At 35.1% G+C, this 25,225-nt stretch overlaps 1 protein-coding gene across 2 annotated transcripts in view; it reads left to right on the top strand.

Moving 5' to 3' along the window:
• GNPTAB (N-acetylglucosamine-1-phosphate transferase subunits alpha and beta) overlaps positions 1 to 15,786 on the top strand; it is an 86,249-nt gene extending 70,463 nt beyond the window's left edge. For both annotated transcript variants that reach the window (XM_074271396.1, XM_074271395.1), the window contains 5 exons: positions 4,421 to 4,506; positions 4,721 to 4,819; positions 10,148 to 10,315; positions 13,541 to 13,631; positions 14,614 to 15,786. In XM_074271396.1, the coding sequence (XP_074127497.1) occupies positions 4,421 to 4,506; positions 4,721 to 4,819; positions 10,148 to 10,315; positions 13,541 to 13,631; positions 14,614 to 14,691 (522 nt within the window). In that variant the 3' untranslated portion in view covers positions 14,692 to 15,786. The remainder of the gene's footprint in view (positions 1 to 4,420; positions 4,507 to 4,720; positions 4,820 to 10,147; positions 10,316 to 13,540; positions 13,632 to 14,613) is intronic.
• Positions 15,787 to 25,225: the final 9,439 nt, after the last annotated feature.

Raw genomic sequence — 25,225 nt, 5'->3', positions numbered from 1 at the left:
GAAGATCGGAATTCAAATCCAGCCTCAAACACTTAATAGTTGCATGCCCCTAGGCAAGTCACTCTTCTTGCCTCAGTTTCCTCATTTGTAAGATGGGGATAATAATAACATCTACCTCTTAATGTTGTTGAGAGGATCAAATGAGGTAAAGCACTTTAGAAACCTTAAAGTACTATATAAATTCTAGCTAATTTGTTGTTATTGTTGCTGTTATATGTTCAAAGATATTTATGATTTCACATGGATCTGAAAGCTCTACATAAAACAATTCATTGTATTGCATTTAGTGTAAGGCAGCTTAATTTCAGGCTGTATTGAAAGCAGAAGGCTGCTAAAAGGCTAAAAGGCTGCCATCCTTATCCAAAAAATATAGCCCTTGGGGTCATAATTCTAACCATGTTGCTATTCAGTAATCTCTGTCATCAATCATAAACTCAGTCACTTGACTTTTCCTAAAGTGTTAAGGAGCTGTAGACAAATAACAGGTACATGCTTTACTTAAAGAGTCCAGTTTTGTCTAGTTGAATGTGTTACCTAAGCGAGGAGTCTGTGTTCCATCCTATTCCCCACTCTCACTCTAAAAGTCATCAAGATTACAGGTTATTTTGTGTTTCCTGGCCCCAGAATTAGGATAGAATGTGGGTGAAGATTAGAAGGAAACAGATTTGGCTCAAGATGGAATAGGCTGGCTTGATCCCTACCCTGAGCAAACTTAAAGAGGGTTGGGTGACCGCTTGTCAAGAATATTATAGAGTAGTCATTTGCCAGATGAGGGTTAAATCAGCTCAATCTCTCAGAATCTTTTCTGTGCCAGGATGAGTTTGGATTGTCTCAGCCCAACTCACTGAGAAAACAAGGCTCTTTCTGGCAGGTCATCAAGACCCTTTCTGGCAGGTCATCTTGACCCTGGATCCAGCCCAGCAGACTTCCCAAGACTCTGTCCTAATGTGCTCCATCTGTCTCAGAGTCTCTGACCACAGATCCCTTTAACTAATCTCTTTCCCTTGCTCATCAAGCCCAATTTAACATTAACTGGGACTTCATTTTTTTGTTCTTGAATAATTATATATTTCTGTCTTTGTAATTATATATTTCTGTTTTTGTTTTTCTTCACATTGTGGAATTTTAGAAGTGATCCAGTCTAGCCAATCAAAAAAAATGCCTTTTTAAAAGTTACATTACATTAATTTCTGAATATATCCCTTCCCCTCCCTTTTCCCTAGCTAGTACATCTTCTTTTGTAATAAAGATTATAAAAGAAAATGGAGGAAAAGGCAGTTTAGTAAAATCAATAAAAAATATGAATTGCATTATATCTACAGTATTTATAGTATTCCATACCTATTGTGTCTTACCTCAACAAAAAAAGGGAGAGAGCATCTCATCTTTTCTTCATCACCGAGCTCTATAATTTCAATTCAACAGAATTGAACTTTGTTTTCCAATTCTTTCCATGTATAAACCTATAGTGATTGAATGTAGTGTTTCTTGGTTCTGTTACAGAATTCACTTTGTAATCAGTGCAAATCACTCTCCTCATGTTTCTGAATTCTTCATGACCATTATTTCTTAAAGCACAGAAGGATCCCCATTGTATTCAGGTACAACATTGTTGTTTAGCCATTCTCCTTAGGAGAATTCTATGGGCCAATTCTTTGGCCCATAGAATTAGGAGAATTGTGGCCAATTCTTTGCTCCACAAAAAAAGTACTGTTCTGCATGTTTTAATATCGATGAGACCTTCCTTTTTTTTAATCATCCACCTTTTTGGGTTTTTGCCAGCGGATCAGAGGGTATGGACAAATTAATTACTTTCTTCATGTGATACTCCATGTTGATTCTCTCAATGGTTGGAATAGTCACAGCTTTCAACCAACAATGCATTAGTGATTTGTCTTCCTTCAGCTTCCTTAACAATAACTTGACTCATTTGTTATCTTTGTCAGTTTGCTAAATACTAGCTGCATTGATTTTGTTCATGTTAAAAATTTTCATCCTCATGTAATCACAACCAAGTATTTGAATAATTTCCTATGTTCCTTTTTAGTTAAAAAAAAGAATGCTACATCTAGACAGTCACCTGCTTCTTATGCCATTCTCCTAATTTGTTTATATGCAGGTTACATGCATTTAGATAGGTCGATAGATAGATAGATAGATAGATAGATAGATAGATAGATAGATGGAGGTATTGGAGTAAATGTAAATTTTGTCTAGCTAATTGCTTTTTAGTTTTTCCAGTATTTCTAGTTAAATAGGGAATTCATCCTCAGGTAGTCAGGTTTATCTTACTTTAGGTTATTGAATTTTTTTTAGTCTTTCTTGGATTTTTTTTTTTCCCACTTGAATCTTTAGCATTAACACAGTGATTGGGGGGGAAAAAACCCACAGTGATCGGCACACAGCAGGCACTTAACTAACATATGCTGGATTAAGATGCTATATTCCACTTATCTCCTTTTCTGTTTTTTAGCCAGTACTAAAGAGTTTTAAGGAATATCACTTTATAATTTAAAGTTTGAAACTAATATACAACCTTGAGTTCTTTTTTTTTTTTTTGTCATTATTTTCTTTGGTATACTAAACTTTTGTTCCTCCATATGAAATTTAAGTTATTTTGTCTGGTTACGAAACTCCCTTTGTAGTTATGCAGTTTATTATTGTAGTTATGTAGTTTATTTACAAATTTATAAATAATTTTAGATAGTATTATCATTTTAATTACATTGACAAAATGAACCATGAGCGGTGAAGACTCCTTCAATTATTTGTCCTTTGTTATTTTTGTAAATAGTATCTTTTTTTTTTTTTTTTTTTTCTTTTTCTCCCTGAGGCTGGGGTTAAGTGACTTGCCCAGGGTCACACAGCTAGGAAGTGTTAAGTGTCTGAGACTAGATTTGAACTCAGGTCCTCCTGAATTCAAGGCTGGTGCTCTATCCACTGTGCCACCTAGCTGCCTCAATAGTATCTTATAATTGTATCTGCATTGATCTTGAGTCTTGTTTAGATGTTTGTTTGTAGTACTTCATTCTTTTGAATGAGATTTATTTTTTATGATTTCTTCCTGCATTTTTTTTACTGCTGTATAGAAATGCTCACAGCTTCTGTTAATTTCTTTATTTTGTTGCTATTTTTCTGAAACTATTCATTGTCTTAGTTTCTTTTCTGATACTCTGGAGTTTTTTTAGATAAGCCATCATTTTATCTGCATTTAATCCCTTCACTTTATTTTTTTACTTAAGCAAAAATTTATTTTCTCTCTTTAAAATTTCCCACCTTCATGGAGGGAAAAAAGGAAAAATATCAACCCCTTGCAACAAATGTCAAATATGCGTTGTAAAACCAAACAAATTTCTGTACTGACTAGGTTCAAAAAGTCTATTTATATTTCATTATTCATATTGAATCCCTCATCTTTCTGTCAGAGAGGAGAGTGGTATATTTCTCATGAAGTGATGGGAGGCAGGCAGTGATAGTAATGATGTCTAATAAACAATGACTGTTAAACATTTTTATGATAAATAGAAGAGATCAGAGGGAAGCAGAGACAAGCAAAGAAGTTTTAAAAGTGGGTAAAATTTATTAAGTACTTTTTTTAAAAGCAAGGGGTATAAAATAGCAACTTATGCTTTCATATAAAATCCTTTTTGTATTTTGCTGTGTGTATAGAAATGCCATTTTATCTTATTATTAAAATGCAGAATAAAAAGGTTTTTTAAAAGAATATAAGCACCTTGTACATAAAAATTATTTTATTTGGTGTACTTGAAGTCCCAGAATTTAGCACACAGTAGATACTTAATAAATACTTGTTGATTATTATGGAATAGAGAACTCATGAACAAACCTTTGACCAGTATAGAGCAGCAGCTGTTCTGCAGTTTTTATCGAGAAGTTATATGACTTGCCTAGGGTAATGCAGCCAAAATTTGAGCCATAGGATCTGAATTTCAGTCTTCCTGACTCAGAGGCCAGTTCCTATTTACTATAGCATGTTCTTTTTCCTTGGACAATCAATTTCCAGCATAACATTGACATCAAATTATATAATCATAAAGAAATGAGATTTCAATAAAATTCTATCACAATTCAAATTTGAAATATAAAGTTTATTTTTTTTAAATCTTGTTTTCTGTATGAGGAGCAGTTTTATTTTTAGCATAAGTAGATTTTCTTCTGCAAATGTCAGCAAGACTGTACCTATTATAATTTAGATTAGAGTTGAGGTGTAGAAATTATTTATAAATAAGGATTGGAAGTTATGTAAGACTTTGCAAATTCCATTGCTTTGCATGAAGAACCAAGACCAATTGTAATGGGTGAACAGGATAGTCTTTCCATTGATTGTACCCAATAAGAGAAAGTTTTACAATGTCTGTACATGTTTTTAATATATGATATGTCTTATATTTTCTCACAGCCACCAGTGACTAAAAGTCTAGTAACCAACTGTAAACCAGTAACTGATAAAATCCATAAAGCATATAAAGACAAAAACAAATATAGGTATGTAATTTATGTGATAGTGGTATTGAGCTTAAGCATGATGGGACCAATTATTTTTCATTCTTTTTCAAGTATCCTCTTATTCACTAAACATTTTTATTTAAAATTTTCTAAGATTATGCACTTATTGATTTTCATTTTGCTAAGTATTATATTTATATGAAATCTATGTAAATTTTTTTTCTCCCTTTCATTATGTCTTGGTAATATTTAGGTTTGAAATCATGGGAGAAGAGGAAATTGCTTTCAAAATGATTCGCACCAATGTTTCTCATGTGGTTGGCCAATTAGATGACATAAGAAAAAATCCCAGGTACTTAAATGGTCTTTTTTTTTTTTTTTTTTTTTTTTAGCAAAAACTAATTTAGAATAAATTCAGTAACTAATAATTTAAAAAAAAAAACCCTTCAAATAAAATGAAAAATGATCATTTTGTCCAGGTTGTTTGTAATTGGTTTTAAAACAAGGATACTAATATTATATTATTTCATATGTCGAATTGTTTGGCCTTTCTTTCAGTCAATATACAATGTATAATGTATGGTTTTTGTTTTTTTTTTTTTTTTTTTTTGCTAGAACATCTTAAAGTGGTTGTGAATGGTTTTATATAGTTAGAATTTAACTCTTCTAAGTTGTATTTTAGACTAATCTTAATTTTTATTTTAAAATGTTGTAAAAACAGGTAGTAACATCAAGAAGAACCTAAAAATTATTTTTTAGTTTAGTTAAAAATTATGGTAAGTTGTACATGTACAGTCATTTTAAGCCTTTCCAGATTCATTATTATATGAAAGAAAAATTAGAACAAAAGAGAAAAAACATAAGAGGAAAAAAAACACTTAAAAAAAAAAAAAAGGTGAAGATACAATACTTCAATTCACATTCAGTCTCCCAAGTTCTCTCTCAGAATATGGATGACATTTTCTATCCAAAGTCTTTTGGAATTGTCTTGGATCACTGTGTTGGAGAGAAAAGACTTAGGTCTATCATAGTTGATCATCACATCTTCTTGCTGTTATTGTATACAGTGTTTTCCTGGAAACCTATAAAGTGTTGCTTAGGCATTATGAAGTGTTAGATGAAAAAATAGACTTTGGGGACAGAATCTACATAACTAAATTGCTACTAACATAAAATTAGAAGTTTCAGAAAAGAAAGGCAGTATGTACAAAAGATAAAAAGTAAAAGGTAAAAATCCAGGAGAAGGGTATTTAGATTTCTGGAGCAAAGGTTGAGATACTGGAATCAATCATTATGTACATACATAATGCAGACATGGTGCTTGGTATTGGAGATAACATGAATGAAACAGTCTCTACTCACAGAGAGCTTACTTCTAATGGGGAATTGATGTTGGGAGGTCAAGAATACTGAATAAGTGAATAAATATGATATTTAGGTGGTTAGGGAAAGAAAGCACCAGTGGTTTAGGGGATCAGGAAGGCTTCATGTAGAAGACAGAACTTGGGCTTCATAGAACTTGGAATCAAGGAAAGATTCTGTGAAATTGAATTGGGCAGGAAGTAGATTCTAGGCAGGGGGGCCTTCCATGCAAAAACGTGGAAATGGGAGAAAACAGAGAATGCCAGGATGTTAGAGGAACATCTAGTGAGTCCAGAAAAATAGTTTGGGGCCAGGTCGTAAAGGGCTCATTCCTTTGTTCCATCAACAATTCTGGCCTCCAGTTAAGTCATTTTGACAGTAACATAAATGATATGCAATACTAATTCACAGTTCACAGTGCCAGAAGAAAATAGCCAAGCACACACCAAAACAAATAAAACCAAACAAATAAAATAAACCTCAAGAATGCATAGTATTAATAAGTATCCCCTTAGAACTGAATCCATTGTGTGTTCTGACTCTCAAGTCAGAAAATTCTCTTTGACTAAATAAATATTGAAGAAAAAAGCAAAGTTCAGTTTACCTCATAATTCTTTTAGATCTTTGAGCAATTCAGATACTTAAGAAGCGAAACATATATTTAGAATAGATTTAGAATACTGAGTTAACCAGTCCTGTGCCCAAAAATTGTGTTAAGTCCTAGAGAAAAGTATTGTCCCCCAATTTTTAAACTCTTTGTTTTAATCTATGGTAAGTTACATAGATATGACCGGAAGCCACAATGCTATGTTTTGTTTGTCTGCTTATTCTACCTCCCTTAAAATTAAAAATCAAGTTAAGTTGATAAGCAAGAACTGTCTACCTTTGCTTAAGATTAGTAGTAATTTAAAATGAATAGTCATAGTATTCTAGATACAGTCTGTTCTGGAGTAGTGTTGGAGTAATAGTGAAAGGTATAGAGATGGAGAGGCTTAAACTGTATTTGCAGTATATCTAATAATGGCTTTTAGATATAGATTTGATTAATGTTCTTTACCTATAACTCATTTTGAATAATTAAAGTTTCAGCAGTGAAGCATTAAAATGCGGTTTGGGGAGAGGGGAAGAAAAATTGTGAGAAAAAAGATCAAGCAAAAGAGAAGACCAGTATATCTTGGAAAATATTCAGAAAGAGGCCAAACAATAATCCTCCTGGTCTCAAATAAAAATGCTCCAAATGCACAAAATATGGGTAGTAAAGAAAATGAATTAGAAATCTTCCTTCAAACTGGTATATTCTACCTCTTTGGTTCCTTGTGACTTGGTAAAATGGAATTCTTGTTTAGATTATGGACATGAAAGAATATACTTTTTAAAAAAGAAGATAGAGGGGCCAGCATCATCACTGTGTTATAGGTTCAGAAGATGTTACCTATGAGAAAATGCAAGAATAAAGATAAGGAGGTTAGGGATGGGTAATCATAGACCATGCCTGGCAGTTTTTGGGTTAGGGCCAATAGGAGGCCAGGCCAGGTGGGAATATTTTAAAGGCCACCTGGCCAAAAGGAGAAAAGGATGATGGGTTTGGGAAACTTCACGGATCTGGCATGGAGGCATGATATCAGTCAGCCAGTAAACATTTATTAAGCACCTGCTGTATTCCAGGCACTGTGTGCTAAGTGCTGGAAATGCAAAGCAGGCAAAAGACAGTATTTGTTCTCAAGAAACTCTGATGGAGGCGGTAAGTGCATAACATGCAAATAATTTTGCACAAACCAGCTCTACATTAGATAAATTGGAGATAAATCAATAGAGGGAAGACACTAGACTTTTGAGGGGTCAGGAAAGGTATCTTGTAAATGGGATATTAGTTGGGACTTGAAGGTAGCCAAGTAGAGTTGAGCATGGCAGGCAATATTTGTTGATGGACTATTTTGTTTAAGGACTAGAAAAGAAGACTAGTGTTTCTGGATCACAAAGTCAATCAGGGAGGGATATAAGTTGAAAGAAGAATGGAAAGGTAAGAGGGTGGGACAAGTTATGAAGGGCTTTGAATTTCAAAGAATTTTCTATTTAATTCGGCAAGTTCAAAGGAAAAAAGTAGGTTTTTGAGGGAGGAGCTAACATAGAGTTGCAGTTCCTTACCCAGATATTTCCTTGAGTGTTAAATCTGTTAAAAAGACAAAATCTGAAAATTCTTAACTTGCCTTATTGAATCATCTTATTCATCAAAAGAGAAAAATAAGATAATTGGAACTCAGTCCACACTTGATTCCAACTAGGTCAAAACATTGAGAATGTTGGGAGAAAGTAGCTCCTTTTATAGTTTGTGTTGGTACAGGGATGGACAAGCTTAAACTGTTATCTGCCCTTTATTTGGAGTATGGTTATCAAAGAGTTTGAACAAAGAACAAGTATAGTCCCTGGCTGAAAATTATATGGAGGAAATTAGCCCCATAATGTGACAACATTTAGATTTCCATTGAGTAACTTAAAGAAAAAATGATTAAAAGATGATGTATATTACATTTAAGTCATTGACTTATATATAGTTTTGTTTTTTGTTTTTTGTTTTTAGTATAGGAAATGGAAGTAAAGTTAAGTAATTGATGGATACAAAGTGGTAATGTAGCTCTCTGAGAAGAACATTAACAGTGTCAAAGTTTAGCTAGTGAACACTGTTAAGGACTACCAGAGGGTCTTTTTTTTTTTTTAAGCTATTATGGGAGGAAAGGAATGAGTGGGACAGATAAACATTGAGGTGAAGGGAAGGCAGAACTACTGAAATCTTTTTTTGTTTCTTGCATGTTTATTCATTTTAATTTTCCCTCTTTTTATGGGGTAAGCAGGCTGTATTCTTGGTAAAGGTATCATGTCTGTCATGTAGCATGTATATTATTATATAAGGTTTTGGTGACTAACGCATATTGTAGAAACATAGTTCAGTGTTATTATTAACTTATCAGTTGTTGAGTTCTCAAAGACAGTTTGTTTTCATTTCCCCTATATTGGTAATCTAAGTTTTCTAAAACTTCGTAAGAGCTAGGAAATTCTATTTTTGCTTTTTGTATCAAGCTCCTTTACCATCCATCAGCCTAATGCCAGGAGGTCAAGAAAGGTCTTATCCTTTTCCCATTGAGAGGATATGTTGCAGCTACAAGATATCAGACTCTTTTTCATATGGCCTCACAGTTCAACAACCACAGATTTATTCTAGCTAACTGATGTCAGGTGTTCTGGGCCAGGCCAATCCCAAGTCAAGTTCCATGTATTCAGGCTTGAGATTGAGATCCAGTGAAGTTCTCAAGGCCAATAAAATGAAACAAAAATTGTTTTTCCTTATAGTGAAAGAATCAAAGGGATATAATTACTTTTTAAAAATGCTGCTTTCTTCTACTTCCACATTATCAGGGCAACAATGCTTGGTCAAATTGGTGTCCTATAGGGCAGTGGGAAGGAATACCATCATCAGTCCATTAGGGTAGGCCTTTTTATATTGCTTTCCCCCAGACCAAGTAAAGGTTGGGAAACTATTTTAACTTACATAAAATAAAAGCTGTTTTTTCTATGTAGTCCCTACCAAATTGTAAAAGATTGAGGTGTATTCTGGTTGATAATTGTGTCTGTGATCTGAGAACTGGTTTTATTAAGAAAACTTAGGAAGGATTATCACCCTGTTTGATACATCTATTCTTAAAGAGTATCTATTAAATTCTAGACAGAATGGGAACATTATCAGTGGAACTGGTACCCTTTTTGATGATATTGCTTCTTTGTAGAATCTATTTTTTTTCAATACTTTTTAATACTTTTTTTAATACTTTTTTTAATACTTATTTTTAATACTTTTCTTACTTTTCCAAATAACGTGTAAAGATAGTTTTCAACATTCATTTTTGTAAGACTTTGTATTCCAAAACTTTTCTTTTTCTCTCCCTCCTCCCTCCCCCCAAGGTAGCAAGCAGTCTAATATAGGTTAAATATGTACAGTTCTTTTAAACATACTTTCACATTTGTCATGTTGTACAGAAAAATCAAACCAAAAGGGGGAAAAAAAACACAAGAAAGAAGAAAACAAACAATGGGGGAAAAAAAAACAACTGCTTCAATCCACATGCAGATGGCATTTTCCATCCCAAGTCTATTGGAATTATATCTAATCTTTTGGATAGTTATTTATTATTTATTAGGAAGAGACTCCCAAGTGACTACTTTGATTCTTTTACACTGATTCTCATTAATTTCAGAATGTAATAGATTGAATCTTTTCTTCAAATTTTGAAGGTATAATATAGAAATAACATACTTGTTCTTTCAGAAAATTTGTTTGCCTGAATGACAATATTGATCACAATCATAAAGATGCACAGACAGTAAAAGCAGTACTAAGAGATTTTTACGAGTCCATGTTTCCCCAACCATCCCAGTTTGAGCTACCACGGGAATATCGGAATCGTTTCCTTCATATGCATGAGCTCCAGGAATGGTAAGTTCTTTTGTCATGTCATGATCATATATTTGATCAGCAATAATCACAGAGCATATATTATTTCTTTTCTTTCTCAGAATTAAATAAGTGCTCCTACAAAATAAATACATCTTAATATCATAAAAAGCAAGGAACTTCAGAAAAGAAAGTCAGGTATAAATGGCAAATATATAAAAGATTAAGACGAAAACCAAGAAAAACATTTAACTTTCTGGATCTGGGATTAAAGTACAGAAAGAGAATACACTGGAAATTTCCCAATTATCTAAGAATGTAAAGCCTACTCTCTCTGATATTTGATATAATTTTAGAAATGCTAGCAATAGAACTAAGATAAAAGATAGAATTTCAACATATAAAAGAGGAGATAAAACTATCCCTTTATGCTGATGAGAGGATGTTGTTTTTTTTTCCACTTTTTCCCTCCTCTCCCCAAAAAAATCTTATTTATTTATTGTTCACATTGCTTTATGAATCATGTTGGGAGAGAAAAACCAGAACAAAAGGGAAAAACCATGGGAGAGGAGAAAAAAAAAAAGAAGTGAACATAGCATGTATTGATTTACATTCAATCTTCATAGTTCTTTTTCTGGATGCAGATGGTGTTTTCTGTCCAAAGTTTATTGGGATTGCTTTGGAGAGATGGTTTATTTGTAAAATTTTAGGGAGGAATCATTCCACCAAAGCCTACTCAATACTTAAGATTCAACTATAGAATGTTTCTTAAAGAAATAAAAACAAAATTAAAAAATTACTTATTAATTTAGCCTTGGAACACATTTATAGATCACTTATCATGCATTCCAGATGCCCTGCAGGAAAGGAAGTATAAAGTATGCCTTAAGGGATGGTAGGTTGTTGTAAGGGTGAGAGTCAGTCCTAAGAAGTGTTATCAAGGTGGCATAGCATAAGTGCTTACACAGTATAATATCAAGAATTCTGTTCTAGGTTCTGCAGCCAACTTACTCTGTCTTTGGGAGAAACTCTTGCCTCTTGAACTCAGTCTTCTCATCTGTAAAGTGAGGGGAGTGATTGAGTGAATCTTTAAGTTCGCTTCTGCATTCATTCGAGAGTTGTTTGAGCTGAAAGGAAGATGGGGAACTATATCAGTAAGGATGTTAAGATGGAAATGAGAAAAGTTTTTCGGGGATAGGAAGAGAAAGAGAGAGAGAGACAAAGACAGAGACAGACAGATAGATCGAGAGAGATACACAGTTGTATGTGTGAGAGTGTGTGTGTGTGCATGAACATGCCCATGTGAGGGCATGTGGGCACATGCATACCTGGGCAGATAGATGGATAAAATGGATGGACAGATAGCCATATTCAAGCCATTGGGAAGTAGTGGGAAATGAGATTTTAAAAAGCAAATTGGGGCCTGATTATGGAGGACTTGGGATGCTAACCTAAACAATTTAGACTTTATCCCATTTACAAATGAAATATTATATATACATAAAGAAAGCACTTTGTAAACCTTTGAATGTTGTATAATTTATCAATTACTACACTTTGGGGCACTGTTCAGATTGGTTCATGGACAGTGAATTAATACCTCAAAAATATTATTTAGGAAGATTAATGTAGTCAGTCACTCTAGCAAGGTGGATTAAAAGGAAAAGGCAAGAGACAAAAAGTTGTTGAATTAATCCAAATATGAGATGATCAAGGCTTAAACTAAGGTAGTGGAAAAGGCAAGAATAGATGAGAATGAAGAAAATTGATGGGCTTTTGAGACCCAAGAAAAAAGGAAAGATAAAAAATGATTTCGAGTCTTAGTGACAGAAATAAGGAATGTTGAGTATGGAAAGTAAGCCCAGACAAGCAGAATTATTTTGAAAAGAATGCATTGCAATTCCAATGCAAAAAATCCAATGCATTTATTGTTGACTTTTTAAATACATGCAGTATGAAATTGGGAGTCACAGTCGCATGTGCACTGTCCTTTGTGGTTTCCCTTATATGTGGAAATGCTCGTTCTGAGTGCAGGTTAAGTTCAGAATAAGATAAATGAGGAAGGCATTTGGGAAGCAGATTTAAGAGAGAAAATGATAAGTTTGATTTTAGGTTAGTGTTGTGGATAGTCATCTGCACAGAAATAATGAAGAAGCCAAGAGCAGTCAGTGAGTTCTTCAGAGGATGGGTGAATTTAAAGAGAGAAACCTAAGGTCCAGTGACCTTGGACCAGGAAAGGACGAAGCTGAGTCAGCAAACATGGACTCTTCACTAAGATCAATTGCACCTAGGAGGGAAAACTCCAGAGCAAGGGGAAGGGTACACTGGTCCCCACCTTTGTGGCTTGTCAGTGACGTTCCAAAGGAGCATGTTATCAACATCCAAATATTTCTTTCTTACTAGAAGAGGAAACTGTTTGTTTATAGGTCATAGTGTTTCCTTCTTCATTCCCTCCTTTCCTTCCTTCTTGAAATTTAAAGAATTGGCTTAAGAGCATTTTTGCTTCCCCTCCATTCAGAGAAGGAGAACTGAGATACTTTCCAGCCTTCCTCTCCAGCAAACTGCTGTTAACTGTTGGTATGCTTTTCATTTAGAGATGTGCTTGCCATCTAGGAAAAATATGATTAAAGCATGAGAGGAGACATGATTAGTTTGTATATTGGTTAAAATAAAGAGACAAGTTTCATAGAAAAACTTATTGAGGTCAGACTTGAGAGTTTCATATACTTTTAAGTTTTTCCTTTGAGTGGTTTGTTTCACAAAAGGAAAATAATAGTATATGGCATGGTGTGAGGGGGAGAATTAATGTTTGCTTTGTGAGATTGTCTTTAAATTTTGAAAAAAATACCTTCAAAGGTAGATGATGCAAATAATGATTTTGATTTTGAAGTCATTATTTTATAGTGGTAACATTGTCTAGTGAATAGCATAATAGCTTAGGATTTATATAGCATGATAGCATAAGGACTTAGCATCAAGAAAATCTAAGTGTAGATCATACCTCTGATACTCTGTGCCCCTAGACAAGACATTTCTCTTCTATACACCTCAGGCTGCTCCCAGGACTATTCAGAGAAGTTAATGACAGATTGCTACTTGCATTGGTAGAGGGATTTTTCCTACCAGAAGTTCCCTACGTTCTTAAAACCATATATCCTTCCCATATTCATTTATTCTATTTAAAGAATGATAATTGACCACAATCTAAATATTGGTAGGGATAAGCATATGTGAAATACATAATTGTTCTCTTCTTTCTCTTTGCAGGAGGGCATATAGAGATAAATTAAAATTTTGGACCCATTGTGTACTTGTAACATTGATCATGTTTACTGTATTCTCATTTTTTGCTGAGCAGGTAAGGTTTGTGAGTTTTAGCTAAATACCTAGACCTTATTTATTGATATATTAACATCTGATCATTTGAAGAAAGTTATATAAATTTATATTTTATAATGTCCTAAAACTTTTGACAACATTTAGATATATGATATCCAGATATATATCATCAGTATACCCCTTTAACTTTATTACCCTCAAAACTTATTGCCTGTAATATTTTTGACCTGAAGATTTAACAGGTGACCTTTGGTGACTCAAGCTATAACCTTATTAACATTCTCAAATAAGAGGGATATTTGAATTCAAATAGTTTAATTTAATATCCAAATTTAATTCTAAGAGATACTTGATTGTTTTTCTTCACTGTTTCAATAGCTCCATTTCTATCACTAGTTTTTATGTCATCTGATGCCATTACATTTTGTAAGACACATTTTTGTATGTAATGCTAGATGTGTACACACTCTTTATGTAAAGACCTGTATAAATAATCTAAATTGATTATTATTCCTTCACTGGAATAAGTTTATAATATAAGTTTATATTATAATAAGTTTTCCAAATCTTTTAACCAGATGACCATCTCATGCATTTTTAGACATAGAAACAATGCATTTTTTGAATAAATATGATGTTAGTCTTTTACCTAATTGTCAGCCATCTCCTTAAAAAAGAGTGTACTTTTTAACATGGCTCTGTATGGGCTTGAAGGAATTATGCTTCATGGATAAATTTTATTAAATTAAAATACCAGTCCAAAGCACACATGCTATATTTCTTTAAATTTTTCATTTCCGTACAGATTTGCAGTAGGCTTTTGTAAATTCTACATGCTGACGACTATTTTCTCAGTGTTGGCAAGATTGAAAATATACATAGCAGATTGATTTACTGAGTTTGATGTTGCCATGCCTGCTATATTACTGTATTTTAAATCCTTTTATGGACAAGTAAGAGTCACGTTCTGCCTCACGTTCTGCCTTCCTTTCATTATTTAGCTAATTGCCCTCAAACGGAAGATTTTTCCCAGAAGGAGGATCCACAAAGAAGTTGGTACCGAACGTCTCGGGGTGTAGGAGGTGACACAAGAACCGCCATCGTGTTCAGTCAATGAGAAGGGTTTCTTTGTGATGTGATGTGATGCATTGAGGTCCAGGCCTAAATGAAGAGTAATATCCCTGAAGGTGAGAAGCTGTGGACACAAAGTGGACAAGCAGACCAGCCACGTTGTTTAACGGACACACTGAAAGATACTGATTGTGTTGGGCGACCCTCTGCTGGAATTTCACTTTGGAAGCATTGCTCATGGACATGTTATCCTTTTTATAAAAAGGGTTACTGAAAGAGAGACAGCTGCCTTTATCGCAGTGCACGTTGCCAAGTCAATTTAATATCGGAATCCTAGGCCAAAGAGTGGGTAGTTACTAAGAGGCTGCCCTCAGCCTTGGCATTCCAAAGCATTCTGCTGTTCTCTTGCTGGGATGCTTTTTTCATTTTCTGTTTTTAAATAAGTAACAACCAAATTAACTCTTTTAGCTGTTCTTGTGTCTGAACTGTGATGCCGAAACCTATTGGTGAATGTATTATTTAAACACAGTCTCATATTGGGAGAATCAAAAAAAAGGTTTGGTTTTGAAGGAAGTTAGTGTGATTTGGCCTTGGAAGATCTCAGCAACTGACATCTGAAATCCCTTGGTCTGGGCCCCCTAAGAATGCAAGGATTGGCTTTGGAGGCCTTTGCCCAAAGGGCTATTGACCAAGCCTGCTGATGTTGTGGAAACAGTGTAAAACACAAACAAAAGTGCCTCATTGTAGAAATTAGTGATACAGTCCTTTAAAACAATAGCAGGTGGTACCAAGGGCCACATATTGAGCATCTTTCTAAGTTTGGGCATGCTCTCACACAGCATCATGTTATGATCTTGATAGAGCTATAGAAGACTTGGGGAGGAAAAGCTTTTCAAGTTGACATTTCTGACATGTACTTAAAATCACAGTCACAGCAGTATTCTTTCAAAAATCATTTTGTAATAATTGTATAATTTGGGATGTATAGAATATGTTTGTACTATCACTGTGTGGTTAAAAGGCTCACTTGAAAAAAAATCACTTGTCTGATGCTTTTCGCCCTTACATTTTAAACAGAAACTTTATAAAGTTTTTCTAGACTAGTTCATTGTCACTGAATATTCAGCACTATTTAAATAAATGTATTTATCAAAAGGAGAGAAAATGCTCATGAGGAGTGGGAAGGGAGATCGTTCTGTTCTAGAAGAGAAATGCTAGCCAAGATTTCTGGGGGAAGAATAATTTTCATTTATATGGTTTTACATAAATACTTTCAGGCTTTCTGCCAGTTAGCAAGTATGTATGTTATGTGTATGTGTATATATATGTAATTTTTTAAAAATCACGCACACACTTTTTAGATTCTAACTTCTATTTTAGACTTAATATTTATTTAACATTCATTGTTTTTCTCCCTCCTTCCAGTCCTCCCATAACATCTCCCATGCCCCTATTGAGAATGCAAGCAATATGATAGCCATTATACGTGCGAAGTCATGTCAAACATATTGCCATATTAGCCATGTCAACAAGTGTATCTTAAGTATACCTACTGTTCTCTATCTATTGTACTGGGCTCTGGAAATACAAGCACAAGAATAAAATATCCCTATTGGTAAGAGGTTTGATAATAATAACTCCCCATTTTACAGATTTGGAAGCCAATATTTAACTTTGAAGTATCTTGCTCAAGTTTATATATTTGATAAATAGAATAACTAGTATTTGAACTCTAGTTTCTATAATTTAATGTTCTTTCAGTTCTCGGAGCCTCTCTGGTCTATGCATAAATAGAGACATTAGTAGAAACTTGGTATAATAGTAATAATAAATTATAATCATTTGTGTTGGAAAATGCTATGGGAGAAGAAGTCTATCTCAGGAATAGAGGTCTGAACTAGAAATTATCAGCATTTTCTCTCACTTTTGTAGATAGTTGGGAGGAAAGGAGCATTGAGAGTGTTTTGGTTTGGCTTTCTACCACACCATTCTCAGTATCCCCCATAACTCCCTAGACTTTGGTCATGCTTTGGGTTTTAAAACTAGAAGCTCTTCTTGTAGATACACTTCCTTGGTTCTATGTTGAATTTGCATATCAAAATAAATAAGTGGATTCAAAATTCATAAAAATTGAAACAGGACTGAACAGGTTTTACTTTGTACCCAACTGAAGAAAAGTTCAACTGAACTGATTACTGTTTGATCAAGATTTCAAGGAAAATAAATCTTTACATCAAAGCACTTTGCAAATACTGATTCTCAAGAAGCTTTACCTAGTAGCATTTGACTAGTGTAGTTATAATTATAAATGTTTAAATGGCATTTTTTTAACCTTTCAGTTTAAATATTCCACTAACTCAGATGATCCCCAGTAACTTAAAATCATTAAAGAAATTTTACTCCACACATACATGAAACTACAGTGTAGATTATGTCCCTCATGTTTCAAAGCAGCACTTCTGACTCTTATCAAGATGTATCCCTAAAAGATTATTTAGTCCTTGTTCTCTGCTATACCCTTTCCACATTAAAGGTTGATTGATGCTTATTGAAATAGAGCCATCCTGTGTATTTAAATTTCTCTGTGCCAGATGGAGGCATTTGCCAGTATTGCTGATAAAGACTGTCTTCATAGTCTCAAATCAGGATTCATTTTCCTGCCCTCGGTTGCTTGTGGCAGCTTGAGTAGGCATCCAGCCTGCTGCAAAAAGTATCATTTCTCTTTGTCTCTTGGTTACCTTGTGAAGCCGTCTGTGCCGTTCCAGCCTGGTTCTAAATCTCAGTCCCAGGATCATAAAATAAAGCAGCACTGCCAGCTGCTCTCCAGGCCTGTAGTTGGCTGTTTGATGTTCAATTGAGCTACCATACTTGATAGCTTCCAGAAAGACAGAATGAACAAGGTCCTTACATTTTTATTTCTTTCTTTATATATATATATATATATATATATATATATATATATATATATATATATATATATATATATATGTTTCCCATGGGCATGGTAGATAGAATGTTGGATGTGGAGTTAAGAAAGAGTTCACTTGGAATCCTGCCTCTAGCTAGGCTGTGTGATCCTAAGCAAACTGCTTTACCTCTCAGCCTCAACTTCCTTATTTGTAAATGAGGATAATAATAGCCCCTCTTCCCAGGATTAGTGAAAATAAAATGAGATTTTTCTATATGATGGATCAGTTATTTTCTTCTATTTTATTTCTTTAAAAGTTGTCTGTTTCTTTTTTTAATTCTTTAATATTTTATTTTTTTTAAGGACATGTAACAATAGTTTTCAGCATTCATTTTTGTGAAACTTTGTGTTCCAAATTTTTCTCCCTCTTTCTCTTAGTTCCTCCCCAAGATGGTAAGCAATCAAATACAGGTTAAATACGTGCAATTCTTTTAAACATATTTCCTTGTCATGTTGTACAAGAAAAATCAGATCAAAAGTGAAAGACAATAAAAAGGTGATAACACTATATGCTTTGATCCATATTCAGTCTTCGTAGTTCTCTCTTGATGTAGATGACATTTTCCATCCTAAGCTTATTGGAATTGCCTTGAATCATTTCATTGTTGAAAAGAGCCAAGTCCATAGTTGATCATCACATAATCTTATTGTTACTATATTCAGTGTTCTCTTTGTTCTGTTCACCTCACTTAGCATCAGTTCATATAAGTCTTTGCAGACTTCTGAAGTCATCCTGCTCATCATTTTTTTTTTTTTTTTTCCTGAGGCAGTTAAGGTTAGTGACATGCCCAGGGTCACACAGCCAGGAAGTGTTAAGGCCAAATTTGAACTCAGATCCTCCTGACTTCAGGGCTGGTTCTCTATCCACTGTGCACCTAACTCCCCCCTCCCCCCACTTATCATTTCTATTATAATCTATTATATTCTTATACCATAAATTATTCAGCCATTTCCCAAATCATGGTTATCCACTTACAGCATTTTATAGAGGAGAAAATTTAGGACTACGAAATTGGAGTGAGTTGCCTACCTTCATATGTAGTCAGACTTACATTCTTGAACTCTGAATTCAGTTCATTTCCTTTTAATGAACATTCCTGAGGTAATAGCGAGAATCTAAAGAGTTTTGCATTTCATAATGTTCTCTAGTTCTTTGGACATAAATTCCTCCCTTCTCCACAGATCTAAAATAATTTTTCTAAAGTGCGTTGTAAACCCCTAAAGGATTATTGTTATGGGCACTTGGGGAAGCTGGTTCTTAGCAGAGTGGTGGATTATTAACTTCTTTCCAAGTGCTTTTTCACTTGGAGAAATGAGGCTCAACCCTAGGATAGTTGTTTGGAGTAAAGAGGGAAGACCAAATCAAGTTCTAAATCCTTGAAAAGTGGGAGAATTACACAGAAGATGATAGAAATGAGAATTCAGATCCTGTCCTGGAACCCTGGTCTACTGATTAGTGAAAGCTGTCATCTAGTTCATCCCAAACTCCTATGACGAGTCTCCCTGCTCCACTCTCGGCCTCTGAAGCACCATATATTTCTCTACCACTTTCTGCTTCCATCTAGAAAGGAAGTGTTGATTACAGTATTTGTGACTTCTTCCCTGAAGGCAGAATGATTTATATCCCAGAGCTCAACATCCGGCACATCTTATGTTTTGTTTGGTTCATGCATTCATTTGGCCAGAAAGGTTGAGCTAGATGGTGTGAATGTGAAAGAAGTCTCTGAGCAATAGGGAGCACCTACCAAGAAGTAGGAAGAACTGTCCCTTGTAGCCAGGGTATAGGCAGGAATTGGAGGTGTTGGAAGGGTATGAGATAGCACAAATGGTTTTGGAGATGGGGACCAAAGATGCAGTCTCTTCCAGTGAGCACATTTTTCTTCAGAACAAAAGGTGTAAAAGGGAACCAGAGGGGAGATGTCCTTGACATCTGAAGAGGGAGGGCAGAAGAGGAAAGGGAGATAGTCTTAGAAGAGATAGGTCCTAGAAAGGTGATTGTAGCAGCTGGCAACCAAATCGAAGGAATTGGATTTCTGATGCATTTCTTAGATCCTTTGGAAGATTTATGGGAGGGCTGGAGGAGAAATGCAAAAAGTGAGGCAACAGTCGGGCTGTACCCTGCAACAGTAAAGACAATATTAGATTACAATCTTACCAAAGGTCCAGGTAAGCAGAAGCCTTTTAAGTTCTACTTCATTCGTTCCACAAATGTGACTCCTGATGTTGTTAGGTGTTTAGGTTTAGTATGACAGTCCTTGGTTTTAGTGAGCTCACAGAAATTCAGCATTTATTGAGTGCCTGCTAGTATTTGGTGTCCTCATACATCTTCCCTACTTATCATAAAACTGAGATGAATTAATTACACAACACTTAATCAGTAACGTGACTTTAAGCTTTAGTCCATGATTTCCACCAATTATAAACCTCCTTGGATTTGGGTTCAGGGTATTAGAATTTTTAATGGTAATTCTCCTAATTCATTTGATCTCCATTTAGTTTGAAACTGGGAACAGATGGAGCCAATTCAAGTCTAAATGTTTAGTTTCTCACCTTGCTTTGCTATCAGGCCCAGGCCAACAAAAAAAGCATTGGGGAAAAAAAAAAAAAGAATGAATAAGTATTTTTAAATGCTGAGCTCAACACTGAAGTCACAAGAAAGAGCAAGACAATAACTAACCTCAAGGAGTTTATATTCTAATAGCTGAAAATAACACATTCAGGAGAGCCAAAGAGAGGTATTTTGATCTAAGAAGTCACTAAGATGATAAGGGGAGCCATAGGTCAATTGATTGACATAACAATAATAGAATCTTCATATAGTTCTCAATGTATAATGTTATATGCTGCCCAGTTGTTTCAATTCTACCTGACTTAGTGACCTGTTTGGGATTTTCTTAGCAAAGATACTGGAGTGGTTTGCCTTCTCCAATACATTTTGCAGATGAGGAACTGAGGCAGATAAGGTTGTGGCTTGCCCAGGATCACACAGCTAGTTAGTGTCTGAGGTTGGGTTTGAACTTGGGGAGAGGAAGCTTTGTGGAGAGGTACTCTATGCATTGTGATGCTCCCTAAGCTGCTTTTAGTGCTTTATTTGTGATCTCATTTGATTTCGACATGTCCCTCCAGGAATCTACCTGAGACAAATAATACCAACACATGTTCCCCAAATGGGTATAGCCTCAGTCTTCCTCCTCTTTCTGCTTCCCTCTACCCTTAAGCACTTTTGGAAATAAACTCCTCCAGAATTCCTATCTCCAGAAAGGGAACAAGACAAAAGCAAAGTTTCAGTGACTTGTCTGGATCTAGGCTTGGTTTGACTTGAAGGAAGGGCAGAGTCTTGCCAAACTTGCTTCTGTCACTGCCATGCCAGCGAATAGTGTGCAGTTATAATGGGCAACTTTTCAAGGATCTCAATGGTTCCTTCATCTCAACCTCAAATAATATAAAAAAACCACAAATTGCTGCCATTGTTTAGTCTCAAAGAGTATATATTATATGACCTAATAAGTAGTATATGCTTGCAAATCACCCCTTTGATGTTTCATCTTCCAATATTAGAATGTAAGCTCCATCCTTTTATTTCTCTCACTTCCCAAAGAATCACTTTAAAAATACAGATAGTTTATGAGAATTAATGGTCTCGTATTTTGTCAGGTGATGTCTGGGGCCAGATACTGGGGGATATGTATTCCTTTCCACCATCTGAAATATGGCTTTTCCATTGTTTACCCAGAGGAGGATAAAATTAGAGATGCAGTACTAGAAGGAGTCACCAAGACCACATTCAATCCAACTCTCCCCCCCCCTTTTTTTTTTTTTGATAGATGAGGTTCTGACTTGTTTAAGGTCACCCAAGTATATTCAAAGGTGGAATTTGAACCTGGATTCCCTGACTCTAGGCGTTTTTCCTTCTGAAGTAAGTCAGTATCTTTTTCTAATTGTTTGTAAAGATAATTTTCAACATTGATTTTTGTAAGACTTGAGTTCTGCTCACTTCACTCAGCATCCGTTCGTATAAGTCTTTCCACACTTTTTGGAAATCAGACTGCTGATTATTTCTTAGAGAACAACAATATTCTATTATTTTCACACGCCATAATTTAATCAGCTATACCTCAATTGATGGGCATCTACTCATTTTCCAGTTCCTTTAGGCTGGAGGTTCTTAATTTTTTTTGTGTGTCTTAGCAGCCTATGGACTAAAGGCATAAATTAAACAGGAAGGAAACCAGTCCTATCGAAGTACCAACATCAAAAAAATGTTTAATTCATAAATCCCATAATAGAAAGACTTGACTGCTTATATCCCCATGATATCAAATAACTTCCGGTACTTTTCCCAGTTTTTAAAAATTACATTATATATAAAATATATGCATGTGTTCAGACTGTAGGTATGTCATTTAATATCTTAAATTACATATTGGGTTATTATAGACAAATTGTCTCAGATATATAGATCTCATGTAAGTGAATAGCATATCCATGATAAAGTTGCAGAGGGAGGGAGGGAGAGAAGGAAGGAGAAAACATGAGAGTGAGGGAGGAGAAAAAAGGGAAGGAAAGGGCATTTATTAATTACTTGTTATATATCAAGCATCTAATTAAATACTGGGGATACAAGAAGAAAACAAAACAATCCCTACTTCCCAGGAGTTTACATTCTAATATGGAAAGATGAAACATTAAAGGGATTGCATTAAAGGGATAATATCACTTACTAGGGTTACATTACTATATATTTACCAGTGGGCATTGGCTGGCTCCATTAACTCTGAAAAGACTAGACAGATAGACTTAGCTCTTCTATAATCACCTGTTACTGCTTCTTAGTCCTTAGCCTAACTGGTCATTGGTCTATTCTCTTTGCACGCTGTTTCTGTATATGCATGAATGGAGTTCTCCTTAGTCCCCAATGAGTCAAGTTCTGTAGGTGGCTTTAGTTCCCCATGACCCCAGATAGTCTTAGGAAATAAAAGAGATCACCCTCAGTCTGGGGTAGCAAGAGTAGGCTTCCTCTACAACCAGGGAAGTATCAGCACAGATCTTGATCTTTATCCACATCTGCCCCCTTATAAGCCGTCATTCATTTTTTTTTTTGTTTGTTTGTTTGTTTTTCCTGAGGCTGGGGTTAAGTGACTTGCCCAGGGCCACACAGCTAGGAAGTGTTAAGTGTCTGAGACCAGATTTGAACTCAGGTCCTCCTGAATTCAAGGCTGGTGCTCTATCCACTGCACCACCTAGCTGCACCCCCCCCCCCCCATTCAGTTTTAACAATCCATCTCTAATGGATGCTCAAGTCTTTCATAGAATGCTATTTCTCATCTGGCCCTTGTTCCGTGTGGACTTCAACCACTTTAATTTTCCTTGCTCTTTCCTGAAAGTTTCCCTTCTTTTTCATCGTCCTCAGAGTCACATGAGGGTCTTTACCTCCTCCATCTTCATGTTTTTTACTCTTGATGTCATAAACACACATTTCCTGGGGATCCCACAGTGCTCTGGGGCCAGGAACCTGGAGAAAAGGTCTTTCATCCATTTCTCCATCCCTCTTGCAGGTCGATTTCAGAACACTAAAGTTTTCCCAATTCATGATTGCTGAAGTTAAAAGTACTACATTTTCATACAAGAATGGCAAGTGGCAATTTGTACATTGTAACATCTCTTTAAAACAATGAAAATTCACCTAGATGATTCTCTCTCTTGTAGAATTAGGAAATGTTAGGAGTAGAAAGGGGAGTTGGAGATCATTGAATCCAATGCTATCTAGACATGAGGAACATGAACAGGGGCTAAAATCTAATCTATTTCTAGTCTCATCTCTTTTTACCTCTAGCATTTACTCTTTACCAACAGCATTAAAATCCGCTGAATATCCAATGTGATTTCATTATGTTTAATCTCTACTCTATGGCCACCAGTGCCAGCTAGTGGTCTTTTCAGAAATAAGCACATTTCTCACTATATTTGTAAATGTTTTCAGCATTCAAACTGTGAAATACTCATTTCGGTTCTTCCCTCTTCTACAAATGCATTTCTGAACAAGCAAAGAGGCTTCCTTTTTTCCCCAGAGTAGCCAAAAGAGTAGTCAAAGTAGATGGTCAGAGAAGTATAGTTTTCCCATCTAGAAGAGGAGATTTTCAGAGCTAGACTGATGAGGGAGATGTAGTCCATTCTATTATGTCTCTTTGTTAGCTAATGATAACTGCATTTATACTACCATTTCAAGTTTGCAAATTGCTTTATGTATGTTCTCTTCTATGATCCTCACAAATTCTGCAAGACAAGTACTAGTTTTGAAAGTTAGATGACACAGTGGATAGCACTCTCAGAAAGACTCAAGTTCAAATCTGACCTCAGACACTTAACTCTATGACTCTAGGCAAGTCATTTTATCTGTTTGCCTCAGTTTCCTTTTCTGTTAAATGAAGGTAATAATAGCACCTACTTTCCAGGGTTGTGGTGAGGATCAACTGATATAACATAAGGGTACTTAGCACAGTGCCAGGCCCAAATTAAGTGTTAAATGTTAACTATTGTTGTTATTATTTTAAAGACACAGAAATGAAGGCTGAGGGACATTAAATGGTTTGCCCAGAGTCACGTGGATAATAAATGTTTGAAGCAGGATTTGAATGTGAACCTTCACTCCAAGTCAGTCGATAAGTATTTATTAAGTGCCCACAGTGCCAATTTGCTGAGATCGAAAAGATTTCATGCTCAAAGTCTGATGCTATTTATTAAATAAAGTTGTTTCTTTACTAGTGTTTTGTAGGCTGTGGCCCCTCCACAGCTCACCAACATTCTTTCATTCCTATATCTGTGCACTCAGCAATTTATTTTTGTATGGACTTGCTATATATATATATGTGTGTGTGTGTGTATCAGCCCCTGTACTAAGTGTTAAGAATACCAAGGCAATAATGAAACAAGAAACAATAAAATATTAAAGCAAAGTCCAATCAGTAGCTCCCCCGCTGATGGAAAAAAATTTGAGAATATTTAGAAAGGTGTAGTTTAAATTAATGGCTAATTTCTAAACTGAGATTTGCTCTGACACATTAATGTCACAGTTTGCATGTATGAATATGCATATATAAATGTAAACATCTATATAAATATACATGTAAATACATATATTTACATAGAGTTTATATGTATGTACATATACACACATATAAATATAAACCTATGTAAATATATGTATATATACATATACATAGGAAGAGGAGAGAGAAAGGAAAAGAGGGAGAAAAAGGAGTTAGAGAATAAGAGGGAGGAAAGAGAGAGTAAAAGAGGCAAAGAGAAAAATGGAGAGCAGAGGGAAAGGGAAGAAAGAGAAGTAAAAAGAGGGAACATTTTATAGTTTACTACGTTGTTGAACATATTAAATTGTGGCTACTCGGCACTTTTGTTTTATTTTGTATTCGGTGGTTGTTTTGAAGTATTTTTGTCCCAGTAATTTAAGTACTTGACAACCCCCTGAATCTTTCACAAGGTGGGGGGTGCTGGTGAAAAGAACAAAAGGCTCTCGGAATCCCCGAGGATGCTGCCTTTGTGGTCTTGGGCGAGTCACC

This window comes from Sminthopsis crassicaudata, chromosome 5 (genome assembly GCF_048593235.1).
Source record: "Sminthopsis crassicaudata isolate SCR6 chromosome 5, ASM4859323v1, whole genome shotgun sequence".
NCBI lineage: Eukaryota > Metazoa > Chordata > Mammalia > Dasyuromorphia > Dasyuridae > Sminthopsis > Sminthopsis crassicaudata.
This window is presented reverse-complemented; position numbering and strand designations above follow the sequence as displayed.